Source organism: Plectropomus leopardus, chromosome 17, assembly GCF_026936395.1.
Source record: "Plectropomus leopardus strain MGB_pleo_1.0 chromosome 17, ASM2693639v1, whole genome shotgun sequence".
In the NCBI taxonomy this organism is placed as follows: Eukaryota; Metazoa; Chordata; class Actinopteri; order Perciformes; family Serranidae; genus Plectropomus; species Plectropomus leopardus.
In genome coordinates, this window is record NC_142192.1 from 26,430,576 (window position 1) to 26,445,001 (window position 14,426).

The 14,426-nt window shown below is 38.2% G+C and overlaps 1 protein-coding gene across 1 annotated transcript; it reads left to right on the top strand.

Annotated features, from left to right (window-relative positions):
* The first annotated feature begins 6,576 nt into the window (after positions 1–6,576).
* On the top strand, positions 6,577–10,540 carry edn1 (endothelin 1). The gene is made up of 5 exons (XM_042506632.2): positions 6,577–7,018; positions 7,299–7,449; positions 7,892–8,041; positions 8,296–8,400; positions 9,560–10,540. The coding sequence occupies exons 1-5, from the start codon at positions 6,958–6,960 to the stop codon at positions 9,696–9,698; spliced, it is 606 nt and encodes a 201-aa protein (XP_042362566.1). The 5' UTR covers positions 6,577–6,957; the 3' UTR covers positions 9,699–10,540.
* The last annotated feature ends 3,886 nt before the right edge of the window (positions 10,541–14,426 follow it).

Sequence of the window (14,426 nt, forward strand, 5' to 3'; positions counted from 1 at the left end):
AAATAGCTTGCGGAGACATGCCATGGCATAGAATTTAGCAAAAACATCCCAAAACAACAAAATATTGCATGTTGAAAAAATGACCCAAAAAGAAAAAGCAAGGCTATAGTCAGGCAAAAATGTCCAAAAATGACATGTCCCAAAAACAGCGTGAAACAGCTGAAAAGTGTATAAAATAGCTTATCGAGACACGCCTTGCATAGAATTTAGCAAAGATATCCCAAAACAACACAATATTGCATGTTGAATAAATGACCCAAAAAGAAAAAGCAAGGCTATAGTAAGGCAAAAATGTCCAAAAATGACATGTCCCAAAAACAGCTTAAAACAGCTAAAAAGTGTTTTAAATAGCTTGCTGAGACACGCCATGGCATAGGTTAAAGCAAAAACATCCAAAAACGCCAAAATATTGCATGTTGAAAAAATGACCCAAAAAGAAAAAGCAAGGCTATAGTAAGGCAAAAATGTCCAAAAATGACATGTCCCAAAAACAGCTTGAAACAGCTGAAAAGTGTATAAAATAGCTTGCCGAGACACGCCATGGCATAGAATTTAGCAAAAACATCCCAAAACAACAAAATATTGCATGTTGAAATAATGACCCAAAAAGCAAAAAGCAAGGCTATAGTAAGGCAAAAATGTCCAAAAATGACATGTCCCAAAAACAGCTTAAAACAGCTAAAAAGTGTTTTAAATAGCTTGCTGAGACACGCCATGGCATAGGTTAAAGCAAAAACATCCAAAAACGCCAAAATATTGCATGTTGAAAAAATGACCCAAAAAAGAAAAAGCAAGGCTATAGTAAGGCAAAAATGTCCAAAAATGACATGTCCCCAAAACAGCTTGACACAGCTGAAAAGTGTATAAAATAGCTTGCCGAGACACGCCATGGCATAGAATTTAGCAAAACTGTCCAAAAACACCAAAATATTGCATGTTAAAAAAATGACCCAAAAAGCAAAAAGCAAGGCTAGAGTAAGGCAAAAATGTCCAAATATGTCATGCCCCAAAAACAGCTTAAAACAGCTAAAAAGTGTTTCAAATAGCTTGCGGAGACACGTCATGGCATAGAATTTAGCAAAAACATCTAAAAACACCAAAATATTACATGTTGAAAAAATGACCCAAAAAGATAAAGCAAGGCTATAGTAAGGCAAAAATGTCCAAAAATGACATATCCCATAAACAGCTTGAAACAGCTGAAACGTGTATAAAATAGCTCGCCGAGACACGCCATGGCATAGAATTTAGCAAAAATGTCCAAAAACGCCAAAATATTGCATGTTGAAAAAATGACCCAAAAACCAAAAAGCAAGGTTATAGTAAGGCAAAAATGTCCAAAAATGACATATCCCAAAAACAGCTTGAAACAGCTAACACGTATTTTAAATAGCTTGCCGAGACACGCCATGGCATAGGTTTAAGTAAATACATCCAAAAACACCAAAATATTGCATGTTGAAAAAATGACCCAAAAACCAAAAAGCAAGGCTATAGTAAGGCAAACATGTCCAAAAATGACATATCCCAAAAACAGCTTCAAACTGCTGAAAAGTGTATAAAATCGCTTGCCGAGACACACCTGGCATAGAATTTAGCAAAAACGTCCAAAAACGCCAAAATATTGCATGTTGAAAAAATGACCCAAAAACCAAAAAGCAAGGTTATAGTAAGGCAAAAATGTCCAAAAATGACATATCCCAAAAACAGGTTGAAACAGCTGAAAAGTGTGTAAAATAGTTTGCCGAGAGACGCCATGGTATAGAATTTAGCAAAAACATCCAAAAACACCAAAATATTGCATGTTGAAAAAATGACCCAAAAACCAAAAAGCAAGGCTATACTAAGGCAAACATGTTCAAAAATGACATGTCCCAAAAACAGCTCGAAACAGCTGAAAAGTGTATAAAATAGCTTGCCGAGACACGCCATGGCATAGAATTTAGCAAAAACATCCCAGAACACCAAAACATTGCATGTTGAAAAAATGACCCAAAAAGCACAAAGCAAGGCTATAGTAAGGCAAAAATGTCCAAAAGTGACATGTCTCAAAAACAGCTCAAAACAGCTAAAAAGTGTTTTAAATAGATTGCCGAGACACGCCATGGCATAGAATTTAGCAAAAACGTCCCAAAACGCCAAAATATTGCATGTTGAAAAAATGACCCAAACACCAAAAAGCAAGGCTATAGTAAGGCAAAAATGTCCAAAAATGACACATCCCAAAAACAGCTTAAAACAGCTGAAAAGTGTTTAAAATAGTTTGCCGAGACACGCCATGGCAAAGAATTTAGCAAAAACGTCCTAAAGTACCAAAATATTGCATGTTGAAAAAATGACCCAAAGAGCAAAAAGCAAGGCTATAGTAAGGCAAAAATATAAATAAAAAAATGACACATCCCAAAAACAGCTTAAAACAGCTGAAAAGTGTATGAAATAGCTTGCCGAGGCACGCCATGGCATAGAATTTAGCAAAAACGTCCCAAAACACCCAAATATTGTATGTTGAAAACATGACCCAAAAAGCAAAACATGACATATCCCAAAAACAGCTTAAAACAGCTTAAAAGTGTATAAAATCGCTTGCCTAGAAACACCATGTCATAGAATTTCGCAACAACGTCCCAAGACGCCAAAATATTGCATGAGAAAAAAAATGACCGAAAAAGCAAAAATGTCAAAAAATGACGTCCCAACAACAGCTTTATAGTGCATGAAATAGCTTGCCGAGACACGCCATAGCATAGAATTTCGCAGCAACTTCAAACAACGCCATAATATTGTATGCTGAAAAAAGGACCCAACATATTATAACATGTCGTGTATTTCACCATTTCAGATGATAAACTATAATGTGACATTTTGTCATAACTTCAAAAGACATACTATACTATGATGTTTTTTTGTACTGTTTCAGTCGACATTCTACACCATGAGTTTTTTTTTCACCATTTCAGTCGACATGCTATACTATGATGTTTTTATCATCGTTTCGGTGGGCATACCATATTATGATATTTTTTTAAATATTTCGGTCGAAATACTATACTATGACAACTTCAAACGATTTTGAGTGACAGTGTATACTATGATGTTTTTTTCACCATTTCAGTCGACATTATATTCTATGACATTTTTTCATCATTTCGGTAGAAATACTATATTATGACTTTTTTTTTTTTTACACCATTTCAGTCAACATACTATACTATTACATTTTTTTCACCATTTTAGTCGCCAAACTATACAATGACATTCTTATGATTTCGGTCAACATACTATACTATAACCCTTTTTGATCATTTTTGGTCAACATACTATACTATGACATTTATTTCACCATTTCGGACGACATACTTTATTATGACGTTTTAATCACCATTGTGGTCGACATACCATACTATGACTATTTTTAAACATTTCGGTCAACATACTATGTTACTATACAACTATTACACTATGACATTTTTACATAATTTAGGAAGACATGCTACGCCGTGACGTTTTCTTGACCATTTGGTGAACATACTATACTGTGACATTTTTATCATTGCTTCTGTCAACGTACTATATTCTCATGTTTTTCTTCACCATTTCGGTTGACATACTATATTATGACTTTTTTTCCACCGTTTAGCTTGACATTCTATACTATGACATTTTTAATCACAGTTGTCATCAAATTATTATATTAGGGTTACACCTACAACAAGAGTCATGGTATCAGAGTACCACAAACAGATACAATAATCTGGTTTCAATGAGGGAAACTTCTCTCTCATCTCAAGAGGCTTTACAGTGATATCCTCTTTGTTCCACGCCATTCAGAGGGTGACTCATCCATCCACAGTACAGTACAGTACAGACCCCATCACCCCCCCACCTCCTCCTGCAGGGCTGACTGAAACCTATCGGTGGAAGCTATAGAAAGGCAAACAGAGACCCCTAGAGGTCATTATCTGCAAGTGCCGAGAAAACAAAACGCAGCCTGATGAAATGACAAAGAACACTGACATATCAGAGCAAATCGCTGATGTTACTCGGCATCACAGCAGCTGCATGGTTCAGCTGGCTAATTGTGAAGCAAACCTGCCTCTGATGCCGCTCTACCGGGTCGTTTCTATCTCCTCCTGTCATTACCACAAGCTGTTCCCCTGACCAGTGGAAACTCTTAACACCAGCCTCTGATTAGGGGCCTCGAAGCTACAGCTTGTCAGGATACCTTACCTAAGACTTTTCCACCAACAGGCACACACAAACAAGGTCAGTTTTCCACAGCAGCCTAACAGCAAAGTGTCTCTGAATATGGGATTTAGGGAAATGAAGCAGCCCCCTCAGTTTCCAGTTTATTACATAGGTGGTGGAGGGGAAGCATTGGATTAACAGCTACTTCAGAGCATGTATGCACAGTTTCTCTCCACAAACATAAATTGATAAATTAAAAAAGGCAGTTGTGAAGCACAAAGTACAGTGCCAATAGGACCTTATATTCACTGCAAAGGGGTGATTTAAGATAACACAATTGGGTCAACATATTACCTTGTAGTATTTAAATATTGATTTTTAGATAGACACACATCTGTATTCAAGTAGTGACTCAAGCCTCTTAACTACCTGTGGAAATGTTTTATCCGCAGCATGAGTCTTGCACAAAAAGCACTACAGATAAAGGTGTTTGCACTGGTTATATAAGATTGGGTGTAGTGTCTATTCTCAGTTTTAACCCTATAATACAACTGTATATTCTTAGCGACAGAAAATAAGGTGCATTTTCATTCCAACTTAACAGTTTAGATCATGCAAAGGGAAAAAAATCCTTTTAATAGACAGCTTCTTTGTTTGCAGCAGAGTACGCAGAGAGAGGATGGGCTCTCAAAGTTAAAACTTCAACATGTGAAAAGGTTGTGGCTTTAGAAATGAGCTGAAATATCTAAACAGAACTCTTTTAATTAGTGCAATTGAGACATTTTCTTTTTCATGCACATTTAATGTTGAAATTTAATCATGGTACTCTCCTTTAAAAAAAAATAATAATAAAGACACCACTTTGTGATATTACTTCAGTTTGCTTTGGACTCATGCAGCAAAGGGCTGAGGTCGGAATCGAACCCACGGCTGTGGCAAGGATACAAGCTCCATATATGGGGCGCTGCTCTATCCACTGAGTCACCAAGTGCCCCTTTGGACCGTTTTTTAATCATACAAGGAATTACAGTAGTGAAAAGTAACCAACGTACTCAAGTGCTGAGTTTAAGTACAATTTTGAGGACTCTGAGTAGTCAATCGGTTGCTACTTCTTCCATCATACTTCAACTCTACTACAATTCAGTAGAAAATGTTGTGTTTTTTTCTCTACTACATTTATGCAATAACTCTAGTAGCTTTCCAGACTCAGATTAACAGTACAAAATATAATCAACAAATAAAACATTATGTCACTATATCATAAGACTTAACTGATTCCCCGGGGAAGAATTCACACGCTACCCTGTGGCATATAAAGCAATAAATACATCATATATGAATTACAATTAGCCTCACATTGACTAGCTCTGATATTTAAGTGACAATTACACATGAATGCATCAGTAACTATAATCCAGTGATATAAAGAAGTGGGTTATTCCTAAAAAAAGAATTACCTTTAATTACTTTAAGTACAGTTGAATGGCAACACTTTTGTGTGTGTAGTTAAGTAAAGGATCTGAGTACTTTTTCCACCACTGAAGAACAAAGAGTGAGAAAGCTTTATGATGAAACTTGTCACCACAGCATATCTAAATTTGAGAATGGTTAGTGTGCAGGGCACTTCAGTAGCCTACTAGGACAAAATTATTATCACACTGACTTTGCTTTTTGCTCTTTTTTATTTTTTTTTTTTTAAACTGGTCTAACATAAAGAATATAAAAACCTATTCCTAAACACTATCACTGTTTAGTGTATTCTGATTTGGTCCTTGATTTTAGTGCTGTCTCCTGTCTCATATTGTATTTCATTATTATTTTTATTATTATTATCATGACTAATTTTATTGATATTGTTATTGTTATTATTGTTATTATTATTATTATTATTGTTACTGTTGTTATTATTATTATTATTATTATTATTATTATTAACGGCTTTAATGGTATTTTATTTCTTACTTCCCTCCCCCTGATCTCATTTGTGATTTTAAATCAAGGGCTGGGTATCCCTGGAAAAAATCCAAGACTATTGTAAATCTTACAGTAAATGACTCCTTTGTAAATTATCTCTTTTCCTGGTTTATTTGTGCTTCATTGTTGTCTGCTTTTCAAGTATTGTTTTATCTTTGAATGGTTTTATCTCCCTTGCAAAATAAGTTTCAAATTCAGTGGGATTTGCTGAGAGCACACACAAAAAATCTTGTGTGGCATATAATATACATTATATAAAAACCATTTCCATGAATCTTACATCATCCCTCAGCAGTGCTTCATGCCTAATGCTCGCCACAAAAAAGGAGAAGTTAATGCTGTCGTTTGACCGCCACCTGCTGTCTGAGAGGTGCAGCTCATGCACACAGTCCAACCACAGTGAAGACGCAGGTCGCATTCAATCACCCGGCGTCTCAACCATCCAACCACTCGGAACCCAGGCATCTCAAAGTCCTCCGCTTGGTCTGCACGGCTGCTTATCAGCGGCCGACCACTAACAAACATCATTGTCTGGGAACAAGCCAAAGGACAAAACCGCTCGGCTCTCCGGGGGGAGGAGGGGAGGTGAAGCACTTGTATAAAGTCAAAGGGCTGCACATGTGGGGCCGCAGTGACACAGAGACTCCAGACTGACGCCTCTGCGCTCCTGCGTGAAGCTCTGAGGACGATCACCGAAACACTTTACGAGGGAGCTCTACACTGGATGGCTTTTTTCAAACTCTGAAGGATTATAACTTTTTTGGTTAACTTTATATTGATTTTGAAGAGCCTGGAGAAATGGATATGTACATTTTGATTTCCGTGTTGTCAGTGATGCACTCCTGGATGTTGCGCACAGGTAACTTTTTTCATGTTTTTCTCTAACAGATAAACAACTAATAGCTATTTAACCTATGCATTAACACAGGAAACATTTTAAGGCACATAAAATGAGTAGTATTTGAGTTCCTGAAAATATGTAATTGTAAAATCCTAATTTAATTTCTGCAAAGCAGCAGAGCAAAATCTTGCAACAAATAGGCTGATAACATATCGTTAGCTTTATGCATCCTCCTGATACATTATTTTGGGGTTAAAGGCTGATTTGCAGTGTTTTGACAACAATAATATAATTACAGTGCTATCGGCGCCAACTGGAGAGTCACCCACCGCTTCCACCGACGCTCAGGCGCGCCATGTGCGGACCAAACGCTGCTCCTGCGCCACTTTCCTGGACAAGGAGTGCGTCTACTTCTGCCACCTGGACATCATATGGGTCAACACACCTGAGTAAGAAAACATTAAGAGATTAAATACTTTAAGCCAGAAGCCCTGCTAGAGATTGAGACGTTTTATTTTCCATAAAAAGGTTAATTACACATTGAAAGCACAAAATAGACGTTAAAATAAAATAAATAAATAAAAACTAGGCTATATAACTAACAAAAAATTGCAATTTTGGGGAACTTCTGTGATCTTGCAGCATGCGTGACTGAAAATGAAATAGCTTGTGTTCCTTTATTCGTCTTACTTCATATATAAAATATTACATTTTACTGTTATTTTAAAAGTTGTTTTTTTTAAAAAAAGAAGCAAAATAAACCCATACACAGTCAACACTAAGCCTGAATAGTTCATGTTTTGATCGCTGATTTCAGTTGATTGATTGATTGATTGGTTGATTGATTGATTGATTGATTGATTAATTAATTCTGTCTCTGTTCCATCCCAGGCGCGTGGTCTCATACGGACTGGGCAACGCTCCCAGGACGAGGCGCGCGCTGGCGGACTCCATGGCAACGAGCCGCGGACCTCGCTGCCAGTGCTTCCGCCAAAACGACAACACATGCAGAAACTTCTGCAGGCTGGAAAACCACCGCAGGTATGCAATTTAAATTTCAACACAGCTCACAAACACCTCGAGAGCAGGCTATAACAATAATAAGCCAAACATTTGTCATATTTAATGTCAGTGATACGAGGAATCGCCCGAGTCTATCATTTTTGGCTTGTTTTTTTATCACATGTGAGAACAAGTTTCGCGTCTTAAATGCCCCCTGAATGTGTCGAAAGTCCATGGGATGAATAAATGAAATGTGATCCAGCTTCTCAACGTGTTGTTTTCTGTGCTCGCAGCTATGAAACATCGCCAGACACGGTGATCCGCTCTGCCAAGGGCGATGGTTGTGCTGAGGCGCAGTGCAAACACAAGCTGGCAGCCGACGCGGGCAGGATTAAGAGGTAAGGAAACCCGCTCGCACTCAACGACTCTGCAAGTGTATTTGCAAAATAAATTGACGTGGTAATTACAACCACACGCAACAGCGAGGTCTTCTGTCGGGCAAAGTATAGCAAGAGAATATAATTTTTGGCATGGTGAGCCTGAGAGATAAAACAGCATGTAAAAGGCAGGAATTTCGAGATTAGCCCTCAAGCAAGGGATTCCTATATCATGATAAGTGAGCACTGTTATACCCCCCCCCAAAAAAACCTCTTAGCACTGCACTGTATGGAATTCACCTCAAATTAAGCTGCCTCACTTTACCTGCCAGGCTCCTCTCTGCCACAGCTGCACTCATGTACCATCTTGTTTAACCTCTCAAAGTTTGCGGCGCCATTTGTCTGCACTTTCTGACACATTATTAATTGTAAGAATAATCATAAATCTGCCAGAACCACTTGAGAGTGTGTTCTGCATGACACTTAGGGGTTTAAATGTGAGTGAGTGACAGATAAAATCCACCCAGCCATACAGCCAAAATCTGATGAGTTGATTTGACCAATAACAAGAAATCTAAGAAAACAATTGCCTTGAAAAATGTAAGTAAATATAACTATTAATCTTAACTTATGTTTACTTTACAGGTAATTGTTAAGTTTACTTAAAATTTTGCCATATTTACGAAATTTGGGAAAGTTGCTGCAACTTAAAAATGATAGTTCAGTTAATCAGTATCTTTAAGTTTTAGCAGCTTCAGTAAACCAAGTTTTCTATTCTTCATATCTGTATTCTGCTGGTTACATACTACTCAGTCATGTCTGTATCTTCCGAAAATCCTGGAAAAATCCTCTTTGTCACGATCAAGTTCAGTCAGAACAACTTGGTCTACTTAAACTGCTGACCCATAGAAAGATGAAGGTCATTTCACTTGATATTTTTAAGTTGCAACAGCTTCACAAAATTAAATAAAAAAGGGACAATTTTAAGTAAACCTTAAAAACATTCGATATAAAGTAAACATAAATTCTGAGTAATAGTTATATTTACTTCACTTTCTCAAGGAAATCAAGATTATATTAAGTAAGACCAATGTCAGAATTTACCGCGTAGGTTTACCATTTATATAACCTGCGAGATCGATGGTTCTGATGTCGGACTGTTTTCTGTTTTTGTGTACAGGATGAGCAACAGCAACAAGAAGCGGGTGTCACCTTTAGCAATCAGGGCTGTCCTGAAAACCCGTCTGCTGCTCAAGAAGTGGAGGGCGAGACAGCGCCACAGGGCAAGATCATGGGAGGGCGAGAGCACGGCCTCCTAAAGACGGCAGATAACCTCCACACCTTGTCGTACAGAGGGTTTCGTAAGCCCTTCTCTAAAGCCAGTGGGGAGCCCTGTGGAGGACAAACGGAGAGCCCCGAATGAGGTCGCCAAACGTACTCCATGTTGGCTTCGTGGCTGCGGTGTCAAAGCATTTACAACTCGACTTGGTTGCACTTCATCAGACAGATGAACGAGGTCAGAGACGATACAGGGAGTCCAGGTGAAAGGAGATAAGCCGAAAAGAGGACTTGGCCTCGGTCTGCAAAATCAAGGACACTCATTGATCTTGTAGGTGTCACGGTCAGACCCTTTGGACTCAAAACACCAAATAGCATTTCAACTTAGTGGAAGGATTTAACATGAATCCCTCTGTTACAGAAAACAAAAATCACTGCCGTATACGGGTGAAGGCAGTCCTGCTTATTATATTTCAAAATGCCATTATACAGTTGCAAAAACAGACTGTTATACCTGCGTAGACGGGATTATGTGCCTCGTGTCACCACTTTCCCCAAGACACTCTTTCACCGACTGAAACTATTTACTGCATTTTACATAACAGGTCGTCTCCTGTGTGTCAGGTCATTGTAGCTATGCAGTACAGTAGCTGCTGGGAGTTTTTCAAGCTCATGCTATCACAGGTTTATTAGCATTTATCCTTATTTAATTTTTCACCAAATATGTATGTGTTCTATTTATTTATTCTTTTTACACAGTGTAAATTGATGGCCATATTGGTCTGTCACATGTTTGAGTTTGTCATTTCTATGAAATGTTTTGTCACCAAGGTGCCAAATTTTGGCCAAACTTAAATAAATTTGTACACTTATTTAAAGACAACTGATCAACTGCCTCTTCATTTTTCTTACAGATTCTGTACTGTATTCTGTGTACTAAACATTATTAAAATAAGTTGTGCTGACGTAACAATGTCAGCTAATTACATAATCTTAATACTGTTTTAAATTGAAAGTCAAATTACTGATCACGCAATAGGTGGGAACAGAGTTGTTTCACCTTTGAGGCGACAAGGAAGGACAGTCAGCGGGACAGGTGTGAAGTTTTGATGGCATGTTATGCATGCAACTCACTGCAAGAAAAGTTAAAAGCAGCTGGTAGGAGTTAGCGGCCAACTAAAAGAAGAACAACAGCACCCGTAAATGTCTGCAAATTTGGAAAACAAAGCATACTGGGGAGCTCCATGTACTCCGAGCACAAGACGAGATCAGCCACCATCTAACATAGATGGTAAATGATTGTTATTGCCATCACTATTGTTTAGAAAGCGCTGCCAACGCATATGTTTTATGTCACACATGAAGCCGATGTTGTGTTAAACTTCAAGACCATCATGCGTCTTTTGTTTCTGCAATGCCGGCATGCCATCTTAAATCACACAGTTGTTTGGTTTTTTTGTAAAAGTGCAAAAGTGGCATAAAGAAGAGACTCTGTAGTGACCCTTTTGGCGCAATCTTTGTGTGAAATGGGCTGCTGAGAGAGACGTGTCCTCTGTGTCCCTCTTCTACACTTACAATCAGAGATGTAACGAAAGCAGTCTGGGCTCAATGTCAGAGGAATTTAACACAAAAAGCAAAAGTGAAAGAGAAACAAGTGAGACAAAGTGTGAGAGACAGGGATAAAGAGAGAGACACATTCAGATGTGAGAACAAGGACGTGTTGATGTTTTAGACAACGCAGCTAAGAGCAATAAAACCCAGCTAACCTTTCTTTCATCTCCGTGCCAAACCAGAGTATACACACTGCAATTTCTAAATCAGCTGAAAGTGGATTTAAGGTTTCTCTCAGCAGCTTAGATTTAAAAGTCTCATCCAGCGTGTTGTTTTTCTGCTCTGTACTGATCCTCTTTGTTTTCAAATACTTTAAGATATCCACCACCTTCCAGCATGAGCTCCTCCAAAATTTTGCTGACAAGTGACTCAGCAAAATCCAAGAAAGCCTGAGTCATTGTTATGTCGTTCTCTTAACTACCTGCCCTGGCCTCTCCACTAACCTCTGACGATTATTGCAGATAAAGGCAATTATTTACAGCTTCTGTCCCTTAATCACCTTTAACCACTGCTCCTCCTCCCTTTGTGTGTTTTCTCCTGAAAACCTCCTGGCACAATCCCATGCATATCTTTGATATCATCTCAGCTCATAAATCAGCCTCATTTTATTTCAGTAAGTCACTCATACGAATAATTTGGCTGCCGTCAAAAAGATCATGCGTCACAAAAATACCTGCTTTGCAAGAACTAAGGGCATTTGAGTCTTTAAATACCCCTGCACATGCACATAATCCTTCAAATAATGTGTAAATGTAAAGACCAACACCAAACAATGAACAGCAAAACCATTTCTCCCAAAATCCCAGAATAATGAGACTCACCCAATCAGCACAGATTAGAAAATAAAACTGAAACTCTTCAAGGTAAAATGATTAAAGTTATTTCTACTGTCACAAACACTTTGCAAAGGAAAAATTTCAGCAGTGTGCCTGTGTTGCATCAATCTGTCAGATTTGCTCCCTCTATTGTATGTCTCAGCTGTAAATATGATGAGTGTCATTTAAGTTGTTCTTGGGTTCAGTTCAAACATTGGTGCGCCTAAAAGTTGCTCCCATCACTCATCGCGGAGCGGCCTGAGCTGGCAGCGGAGAACAATCCAATGCAAATTGGTTGAAAAGTCTTATCTATCCAGCCCATTTAGCAAACAAATCCACGGTGGATTCTGCGCCTCAGGCTTATTGAAAGAAACGCTGTCGTATCCTCCTGCGTGCACAGTCCAATCATAATAACTCTGATGTCATATTTTCCGAGGAAGACTCACTTTTTTTTTTTGTTTGAAAAACATTTTTAAGACTTGCCTGTTGCAGGAGACAGTGTGGGGACAATAGAGTTTAGATGACACGCAAGAAATGTGTTCAACTGGATTTAATCCCACAGTACAGGTACAGTGTGCACTTTGCAGCCAAATAAACCTCCTGTTAATGGAAGCAAATCAGCGCTCTCCTGGGATTTTCAAGGAAATGTTATCAAATCAACAACAAACCAGCATAATGCTTAAACATTTTGTCCACAACATGTTACATAACAAGTGAAGCTGAGCAATAATAATAATGTCGCTTCCCAATTTAAAAGTGGCTCCATTGCGTTTCTTTACATGTATTTCTCTCAGGAGTACTAGTACATATATTTCCAGACGTGGGACAAAGACATTGTTTTGCAAGTCACAAGTAAGTCTAAAGTCTTTGCACTCAAATCCCAAGTCAAATCCCAAGTTCAAACAGGCAAGTCCAAAGTTCTTAACATAGAGTTTTGAGTCTTAAACAAGTCTAAGTGTGCTATGGAGGTGGGGTTGAGTCCAAGACACTGTGCGCGCTTTAACATGCCATTTTAACGATGAAATTCACAAAAATTACAAATGCTTTTCGAATATCTGTCCATTTGTCAAAACAGTTTTGTTGGAATTTGTGTCTGTATCTGTAATTTTCAACCCACACATTTTGCATACTGCAAAGTCGTCTTTGGCAACAAAATGGATCTGGAGAATTAAGTGTCATCTTGAGGAAATGGACTGATTCATTGTACACTTTTTAAATAACATACTTTTTAGTCTTTGGCCTTGGGAGAGGTATCAATTATTTTTGTCAGAAGGCTGAACTTTAAGTGATGTAACAAGTCATTAGTGTTAAAAGTCCATGTCATGTTGCAAGTCTTTTTTTAAATTTTGTGAAGTCGAATGAAAAGTAAAAAAATTGAGTCTGACTTGACTTCAAGCCATGTGACTCCAGTTCAGACCTCTGTATATTTCACCAGAAGCATTTAGATTCTCAAGTGACAATGTCACACAGTTAAAAGCTTCATAACAAGTCAAAGTACTGAATTCTGATAAAAGTATTTTAAGAAAAATGTACTTTAAGTATCAAAAGAAAAAGTACTCATTGTGCAGCAGAATGCTCTATGCCATTGCTATATAATACCATACATTGGATTATTACTACAGAAGTTTAATTTTAATGTTGCAGTTTAATTGCAATAGAGCTACTAAGAGCTGCATCCTGCATGTATGCAGTAAGCATGTTCTATAAGCTCCTCTTATGTTTTATCATGTAAAATCAGAATCTGAAAAATAACCACAGCTGCCGCATAAGCATATGGGAGAAAAATGTAAAATATCTCTCTCTGAAATGTAGTGGGGTATGAGTATAAAGTGGAATTAAATGGAAACATCATCGTACAGGTATCTCTAAATTATACCACTTGAGTAACAGTACTGAGTCACTTTGCACCACTGACATTATTATTCCACTGAAAATCCATATTACTAAAGCCCCTTTAACACACTGACGCCACATTAATCAGATCACCTTTATCGAAACGACTGCTGCGTGTTTGCTTCTCTGACTTGGCTCTTTCACTCTTATCTGCAAAACCATCTCATGCCCTTTACATCAGCAGCATGGCTTTATCAAGCTCTCAGTTCTGCAGGAGCTTTGTTAAAATGGAGATGCCTTCATGTACCTGCACAGTGAAGAGGTTAACAGCACGCGGACGAGCCTGGGACCAAACACAATGGCACTTGCCCTCTAAACTATGCAGCTCTATGCGGAGAACTCCCCTGAGACATTCGCTTTTGGCACAACTCATTAGTCTATTGAATAGAGCCAGCGCTAACATAATACCCCATTGCACAGCGAGGAATCTCCTCGACTCGACAGGAATTC